The 8,784-nt window shown below is 64.6% G+C and overlaps 1 protein-coding gene across 2 annotated transcripts in view; it reads right to left on the bottom strand.

Annotated features, from left to right (window-relative positions):
* Positions 1 to 203: 203 nt before the first annotated feature.
* Positions 204 to 8,784, bottom strand: part of SLX9 (SLX9 ribosome biogenesis factor) — a 30,031-nt gene continuing 21,450 nt past the window's right edge. The window contains exons 4-6 of one of the 2 annotated variants that reach the window (XM_046001754.1): positions 6,697 to 6,847; positions 2,429 to 2,494; positions 204 to 1,546 (exon numbers count right to left, since the gene is read on the bottom strand). In XM_046001754.1, coding sequence (XP_045857710.1) covers positions 1,423 to 1,546; positions 2,429 to 2,494; positions 6,697 to 6,847 — 341 coding nt within the window. In that variant the 3' untranslated portion in view covers positions 204 to 1,422. Of the gene's footprint in view, positions 1,547 to 2,428; positions 2,498 to 6,696; positions 6,848 to 8,784 lie in introns of both variants that reach the window. The other variant, XM_046001753.1, reaches the window with a different exon arrangement.

Raw genomic sequence — 8,784 nt, 5'->3', positions numbered from 1 at the left:
CCCTGGCGTCCAGCACTGTGCTCTGGGGCTGAGGTCCCACACATTCGAGGCCTCCCGGGGGGGTCCTTCAGAGGTCAGTGGTCAGGGCAGCCTACCCTCCACGCACCCCTCCCCTGCCCGCTCTGGAGCTGCGGGAGGCCGGGGAGTAGTTCCCTTCAGACAACACGTAACACGCTCGCAGTCACTGCCACCAAACTCAGACGCTCGGAAAAGCGTGATGGAGAAACGCCAAGACGGCGGCCGGGCGCCACTCGGGCTCTCCCGCACGTGTTTATTACAAACGCAAGTTGATCACAAGCACCACGTTGTGAATGGCTCATCTCACTCACAGGGAACCGGCGTCCGCGCTAAGACAAGAGAGCATGGCGGGCCCGTCCAGACGGCCGTGCTGACCTCCGGCTGAGGGAACTCAGGCTCCCACCCGCAGCCTCAGAGGCCACACCTGTCCCTTTCTGTGTCCTGTTCCTGGGAGGCACGACGCTGTGTGCTCTGCTGGCGAGAAGGGGTCCAGGATGCGGGGCACAGGCTCGGACTCCCTTCAGCCACCCATGCCCACAGAGCCTTGGGAGATGCTGCTCGGTGTCCGGGAGCTGCGGGCACACCAGCCGTGGCACCAGAGGTCGACGACGTTTCCAGAGCTCACGCCGGTTCGGCCACAAAGCCCAGAGTGCCTGGCTCCTGGACACCCCACCCGCACACCACCGCCAGGCATGGGGTACTGGGTATCCCGGCCCCGGCCCCGAGGGTGATGTGGCTTCCCTGGGTCTGGAGCTGCCGCCCTGGGTGCCCAGGCCACCGGGCCACACAACCAGCACCACTGACCCCATGGGATGTGGACAGGGTGCCCCCACACCGCACACACCCCCCGGACAAGCCCAGGCCCTTAGGGATGAAGTCTATTCCTGCAGCCTGGCCTCCAAACCCCGGCTTCAGAGAGGAAACGCCCATCCTGCTTCCGGGTGGGACCAGGCCTGTCTCGGGACCGCTGGATGACAGTGGCCCTGCTCGCCTCAATGCCAGGCGCAGGTCGGGAACGACACGGGCTCGGAGCCCAAGGGAGACACGGGGGGAAAGGGCTGGGGGAGGGGCACGGGGGCCATGACCCGAGAGGAGCAGACAGGAACCCCTGGGAACCAGGAGGGCAGCAGGCGCCCACAGAACCCGCCTGGACAGCACTTCGGGCCGCAGAGAAGCTGGGGAGGCACACAGCCAGCCGGGTGAGGGTCGTGCCGAGGGACCCCGGGCAGCCCGAGAGCAGTCTGGAAGGAAGCCCAGGGACTGTGGGGAGCACAGAGGAGCTGCCCTCACCCCAACACCTGAGACCGTGCCCTCGTCACTCTCGCGGTGGGCTCTCCAGCCAGGCTCGGGGCAAGGACGGCAGGGGGCGGATCCCTGGCGCTCCTGGGACGCCTGCAGGCTGCGTCAGAGCCGGATGCTGCTGTCCAGTTGCACCTGCCGGGCCAGCTGTTGCCCAATGGCCAGGAGGGGGCTGGCCCTGTAGGCTGGACTGGCCAGCAGCTCCCGAAAGCGAGCGCTTTCTTCCTCCCTGAAAGAAGCGAGATCGGAGCAGGTCAGCAAACCCTGAGCCTTCCGCGTGGGGAGGGGGCAGAGGGAGTGTCGGCAGCCCCCCAGCCCGGCCACGCCGTCTCTGGGCACCTTGAGGCGAGCTAGACACTGGGGTGGGTAGGCCAGGCGCCAGAGGGCAGAGTCCGTGGAGCCCGAGGGTGGCCATGGGGCGGTGGGTGGGGGCAGTGACGCAATGGGGGTTGGTGGGGAAGGCAGCAGGGCAGGGAGGGGGCCCAGGAGCGGCCTGGCCCGGGCGGGGGGCGGGAGCGGCTGCCCTGGGGCCCCTCAGGATGGCACAGGCTCTGGGATCACCGTACACAGCCGCAGCTGAGGGACTGGCACCTGCCCACCCCCCAGGACGTGGGCTCCTGGCCCCCCACCCCCAACTCCCATGCGGAGCTGCTATTTGAGGCAGGAAGAGGCGGAGGGGAGGTGGCCGCCTTCCCGTGCTGCTGCCCTGGGCCGGAGACGGGCCGTGCCTACAAACGGGCGCCTGGCGGGAGCTGGAGGCCTTCCTCCGGCGGAGGTCTGAGCCCCAGCGGTCCACAGTGGTGGCCGCCACTCTCGCCATGTGGGTCTCTACGCCCAGCCAGCCCCCACGTGGAGCCTGTGGTCACACCGCCTCTCAGAAGCACAGGGGCGGGGCGCCCGGGTGGCTCAGTCAGTGAAGCCACGGCCATCGGCTCAGGTCAGGATCCCGGAGTCCCAGGATCCAGCCCCGCATCGGGCTCCCCGGCCCAGCTCCAAACAGGCTGCTCCGTGCCAATGAGAGGAGCCACTGGCCAGAGGCCGGACAGCCCTGGGGCGGGGGAGGACGGGAGCGGGCACCCTGCAGGCCCACCGTGGCGGCGGCCAGACTCACAGCAGGTGGAGCCTCTCCGCGGCGCTCATGCGGCTCAGTTCCGCGGGCCGGGGCCTGCGGCTCACCCTGCTGGGGACACAGAGAAGCAAGTCAGCACAGGCTCCCCCGACCTTCTCCGGTGTGACGCCAGTCACCAGCACAGTCTGCGCCCTGCGCAGCTGTCACCAAGAAGGGCGAGAACACCAGAGCCCCGGGCCAACACCTAAATTTAGCCTCCAGCCCGGGAGACCTCGTCCTTTATTCATGGTTTCCGTTGAAATATGAATGGGAGATTTGTCTCCTGTGTCCGTGAGCTGCGCAGGCCTGCTGCGGAGATGGCGGCTCAGAGACACACATACCCCTGGCCCGTCGCCGACGCCCTGCCTGCGGCCAGCCTTTCACGCGTCACCCGCTCCCCAAGCCACCACGGCTCTGCTCCTCTCGCCGGCGTCCCTCCCCGTGCTCACCCCAAGCAGGCCCCTCTCGCAGTGGCCAGCATCTCCAGGCCCTGGATCCGAGCCCCCACCCCAACACCCCGTATCCCATCCACAACAAGGTATAATCGGACTGTCTGGGTGGCTCAGTCAGTGAAGCATCTGACTCTGGATTCTGGCTCAGGTCATGATCTCAGGGTCACGCGACTGAGCCCTGCGTCGGGCTCCGCACTTGGCAAGGAGTCTGCCCCACCAGCACTGGGGGCAGCGGCTCCGGACAGCAGCTGACCAGGGGTGACCCTTGGGACACGCTTTGTATCCCTGAAACCTCAGCTTCCCTGTCACACCGGCAAATGCTTTCCTGCGGGAGCACCCAGGAAACTCCCAGCTTTGCGGCTCTCCTGCAGGCAGCAGAGCCCAGCCCCAGCACTCGCCTGCCGATGCGCCGGAGCCCACATGGCACGTCCCACCCCCGGGGCCAGGAAACCAAGCAGGTAGAAACCCCAAACGATGCAGGTTCATCCAGATCCCCAGCTCCAGGGGAGGCCGTGAAGTCCAGCCGGGGGCGGCCCAGCGGGTCCCGCGGCACTGTTCCCGGCCCGCTCTCCGTCGCGGCTGCTGGTCTGTAAGATCCGGGGGGCTGAGCCGGCAGGAAGCACCCCCGACCCTGGTTGCTGCCCAGGGGCGCTCTGAGAATCCGTGGCAGCAGCCTCAAGACGTGGTCAAGGCCACCAGGCCCATGTGGGGTCCAACAGGTGGCTGGCCTGGCGGCTCCCACTCCGCTTCCAGAAGAGACAAGGTGACCCTGGCCTCTCGCTCTTTTCCCAGAGAACGGTCTCCTAGAGAACCAACCTTCCACCGAAGAACAGTGTCACTGCGTTGGTGCAACCTGTGCTGTGTGGTGCCCCCAGATGGCAGGGGACACCGTCTGGGAAGCCGCGCTCAGACCTCTCGGACCCCAGGCTCCCTGTGGTCCCCGCCCCGCGAGGCCACATCACAGGTGTGGGACGAGCTTGGAGTGGCCCAGGGCCTTGGTCAGGGCGGCCCAGTAGGTGACTGGTGACCCTCACGCTCGGGCCTGGGGGTCCAGGGCCACAAGGCCAGCCCCCGCCTATCCCATCCGACGCCAGGACACACCCAGAGGAGGGGGACAACACACACTAATCAGCAGTCCCTGTGCCATCTGCCTGCTTCCTAGACTCAGCCGCTGGTGGGGCCCGTCCAGCGCGGAAGCTCCCCCTGCCTCCAGGACCCTGTCCCGTGAGACAGGAAGGGGACCAAACGCCTCCTGTGACCACACTGAGGGCTTGGCCTGTGCTCAGGGCTGCAAGGCTGAGGGGTGAGTGCCCGGGGACTCTACCCTGGAAGATGGGGTTGGGAGCTCCCAGCTGGGCCTCAGCCGGCTCGGAAGCACGATGGAGAAAAAGGAAACGAAGGCAAAGCTCACCAGCCGCCTGGGGAAGGGGGACCCCGAGCTCGGGGAGCACGGCTGGTTGCCACAGTCCCTGTGTACTGTAGACGCAGACACGGGCTGTACCCTCACCCCACCCCGTGGGGACAGGGTGGCGGGAAGCTCTGCATTTGGACCCTCCTGGTCCCCGCCCAAGGGCCTCTCCCGTGGCTACCTCTGGCCCGTTCCCTTCAGCCTGCTGAGTTCTGAGTCCTAGGGAACAAGTGAAACTAAGAGTGATCTTGGGGACCCTCAGACTCCAGGCCAGTGTTACAAGGGAAGGTGGTGCTGCGGCGGCCGCCGGCTCCGTCAGTGGAACGTGTGACCTGGTGTCAGGACCGTGGGCTTGAGCCCCACGGGGGTGTGGACATTGCTTAAAAATAAAATCTCAGAAAAACAAACAAACAAAAAGGATGGTCTTGTATACTGTCATGGTACCTTTGCAGGAACGCACTGGGGGCGCACACACAGCGCCTCACTCCCACAGCAAGGCAGACCCGGGAGCCCACAGAAACGCTGATTCCAGATCAGGCAGGACCTGCCCCTGGGAGGGGTGGGGTGGGGCTGGAGCACCAGGCAGAGCCAGAAAGGAAGGAGCCCCCACCCTGACGGGCGTGTCAGAGGGACAGAGGAGCCACCTGAAGGGGCTCCCGGTGGCCAGAGCCGGACCGGCGCCAGCCACAGAGTGAAGTCGTGCTGGATCACAGCCCGCTCTGTACGGAACTACCCACAGCGCACGGACATGGTCTGCGGCTCACGTGCGCTGGTCCGAAACCTATTTCTCTCCTCCGAAGAACCCCCGTGTCTGCACAGCCGCTCTGTCCTCGGGGAGCGGCTTCCCCTTCTTAGGTGTGGCTGTGCCGCAGGGGACTATGCAGGGAAGGGAAGGACCCACATGGGGTGGGGACACCCGGCAGACCCTCCTCCGCCAGGTGACCATGGCCCACATGAGCAGTGACAGGTCGTGCTGACTGCAGGCACGTGGGCCGGATGGGAGGAGATGGACACTTCCCCTCTGCAGTCTTCCCCCTAACAGCCCCTGACCCCGGTCCACCCATGAAGAACCACCATGGGAATCCCAGCGAGGGGCGTCTGCCCAAATGCCTGACTGGGCCTCCACCCAACGGTCGGGGTCCTCGGAGGGACGGTCACAGCCAAGAGGAGATGGAAAGGGATGTGACTGATGTCACGTGGTGTCCTGGACGGGCTCCTGGGCAGATGTTAGGGGAGTCTGAGGAAATCTGAATAAACTGTGAGCTTAATCCCATCGCTCTTATTTATCGCTGTTATTCACGTATAACGCTGGCTCCTTAACGGCGCCCGACGCACCCTGGAAGCTGCCGCTGACGAGGGGCTGGGTGTCAGGGACGTGGGAACTCTCAGTCATCTCATCATTTTTCCGTAATCTGAAACTCTTCTAAAATAACATTATTCAAACAAACAGCCCCCCCAAGCCAAGACACACTTGAGGAGGGACAGTGACCCTGTCCAGTAGGAGGCTCAGCGGGGAGACAAACTGGGGACCTTCCCGCACCCAGAGCGCAGGAAGCCACCTCGGCTCCGGCCCAGTTCGGCACCCAGGGGGCGCAAGGCCACGCACCCTCCCCTCGGCAGCCGGCCGGGTGCTTACGTGGCTCTTCATCCCCCCGGGAGCCCCAAGCACAGTTTTCAGATGAGAAAACTGAAAGCAGGGAAAGGACACTTGACCGGGGTCACATTTTTTGTCGAGAACCGGGGGGATTTGCCTCTCAGGCTCTGGCTCCATCTCCAGTCTCAACCGTGAAGGCCACTCCCTGTCCGGACCAAAGGTTCTGGGTGCTTCCATCCCGGGGGCCGGCCTGGGATCTTCCGACCCTGCGGCCTAGTGGCCCTAAGCTTGTCGTCGGATGCCGCCCTGCCAGGCCAATGCAGTGGGGCCCAGGGAGGGACCACAAAGGGACTGGCTTCCATAGAGCACGCGAGTCGTGAGGAGGCCTGTGTGCTTCCGAGAGGGGCAGCTGAAGACAGGGGGTGTGGTGGCAGGCAGTGTCCCTGCGGGGCGAGCCCAGCAGCTGGAAGGACCCACCCTCCGCGGCCCTCCCGGCTAAGCCGCTCCGAGGCCCGCAGTGGAGAAGGCCGACGGCGCCCCTCATCCACACGCCGGTCAGGCCCCTCGCCGCCAGAGGCCCCAGGGCTCCCAGCCCCACACGAGGGAGTCACCACACCACCTGCCTGCCCAGAGGCTCAGGCCACGGGAGCGAGGGCTTCTGCACCAACAAGGAGGTCAGGCACCTCGGCGGCCTCTGCCTCCCCCCGGCTCCCTGCCGGTTCTTCTCGGAGCTCTGGACACAGGTCAGTGGCTGCCGCCCTGGAAGGGCCAGCCCCATCCTGGTGCCGCAATCCCCAGGCCACAGACGGACACTCACCCTCGGGCACGGGGCTGCCGCGCACCCGCCTCCAGCTCCAGCAGCTCGGGGAGGGCGTCTCTCAGGGGCTGCAGGTCCCCCACCACCGCCGTGGCCTTCCGTCTCCGCTCGGCCTTGCGCTGCTGCTCCGCCAGCTTTATGGCTTCGATTTCTGGGGGAGGAGGATGGTGGTTAGCGAGAGGAGCAGAGAGCAAGGGACGAGCACGCAAGCGACCGGCTTTCTGTCTGTGCGGGCCGGCAGGCGGCACCTCCACTCGGCTGGGGAGGCCGGAGGCAGGCCGGCAGCCTAACGGCGAAGGCCAACACCAAGCCGCACGTGCCGGGCTCTTTCTGAAAAGGGACGCTGGCTCGGCGGCCTGTGCGCGGCGGGCGTGGGGGCCGCGCCGTCAAGAGGGGGCAAGGGGAGGACAACAGGAACAGTGAGTCGCGGAGGGTCATGCATGCCTCCTCCCCACACTCCTCCGGGGACGCACCGGCAGGGAGCAAGCAGGTCCCTACAGACGGGAGCAGGCATCACGGGGCTCCCAGAAGGTACTGCACAGTGGTCTGGAACCCCGAGGGGGCAGCGCAGCCCCTGGGAAGGGGGCTCTGGGGTAGGCTGGGGGCTGGCATGGCTGAGCGGAGAACAGGGAGGAGGAACCCGCACCGGCCGGCAGGGCCTCCGCGCTGGAGGAGGGACGAGGGCAGGGCCTGCGTAGGGACACAGCCTTGGGAATTTTTTTTTTTTTTTTTTAAGATTTATTCATTTGAGAGCACGTGGGCACAAGTGGGGGCAGGGCAGAGGGAGAGAAAGGTTCAGACTCCCTGCTGAGCGTGGACCGACACTGGGCTGCATCCTGGGATCCTGAGACAGGACGTGAGCCGAAATCCAAAGGTGGACACTTAACCGACGGAGCGCACCCTCGGGCACGGGGCTGCCTGGGGACTTGATTTTCACTTAGAAATATTTTTATTTTACGAATGCTAATGAAATACGTGTTCCAACCAGTGTGGCTGGCAGGCAACTCTCAGAATTCGGGAGGCGGCAGCAAGGCCGCGCCCCAGTCACTCTCCCGACTCCCCTGTCCACGCCTGCCGGCCGACGAGAAACAAGAGAAGGTCCCCAGAAACCAGGCATGCGGCAGACGGCACGCGGCAGACGGCACGTGACAGACGGCACCTTGCATCATGCACAGCGCAGCTGGGTCCCAGCCCCGACCCCGGCCTGGGAACTGCTCGCACCCCTCCCATCACTGCCCCCAGAGGCCCGAGCCCCTGCCTGACGACGAGAAGACACGAAAACGTGAGGTGCGGAAGATGAGACGTCCTCTCCATTTTAGGTGGCGTGGTTTTAGGTGGGAAGTTCTAAGGAAGCTACAGGGTAACTATCAGGACACATGACTTCAGCGCTGCTAAAGGATACAACATTCTTAAAAAGCGTCTTATTCACTATGAGGGTTGCCGGGGGAGGGGGTGTGGAGAGGGCGGTGGGGGATGGACACGGGAGGGCATGTGCTCTGGTGAGTGCTGTGAAGCGGGTAAGCCTGCCGATTCGCAGCCCTGCAGCCCTGGGGCAAATGATACATCATATGTTAATAGAAACAATAACAAAAAACCCATCTCATTTACTAGTAGAAAACTAGAAAATGAATCTTTCAAGAATCCCATAACTATAACTATAAAGCTATCAGTAATAAGCTTAATGAAACGGACAAAAACGCACGTGAGACCGGCACTGGGAAGACTGCAGGCCGCCGACAACGGAAATTAAAGACCCACATTACGTGGAGAAACAGACGGTATTCGTGAACGCGAAGATGGGACACTGTTAACAGGGCAGCTCTCCCCGAACTGACCCGCACTCAAGGCACCGCAGCCGGGGTGTCGGTGGGGCGGGATTCACGCAGCCGGGGCGCCCACGGTAAACTGCACACGGAGCCCCGCACCGAAGAACTGGGAAGGAGGGCGTGGCCACGTGACCCCACGGCCCCCGACAGCAGCATCAGCCAACAGAGGCGCCCCCAAGCCGAACTAGGCTCAGGAGGCCGAGCGACGTGCGCGAGGACGCGGAAACGAGCAAAGGAGGGAAGCAGAGGCTTCTCGACAAAC

This window comes from Meles meles, chromosome 4 (genome assembly GCF_922984935.1).
Source record: "Meles meles chromosome 4, mMelMel3.1 paternal haplotype, whole genome shotgun sequence".
NCBI lineage: Eukaryota > Metazoa > Chordata > Mammalia > Carnivora > Mustelidae > Meles > Meles meles.
Note: the sequence above shows the minus strand (reverse complement) of the source record. Positions and strands in the feature narration are given on the sequence as shown.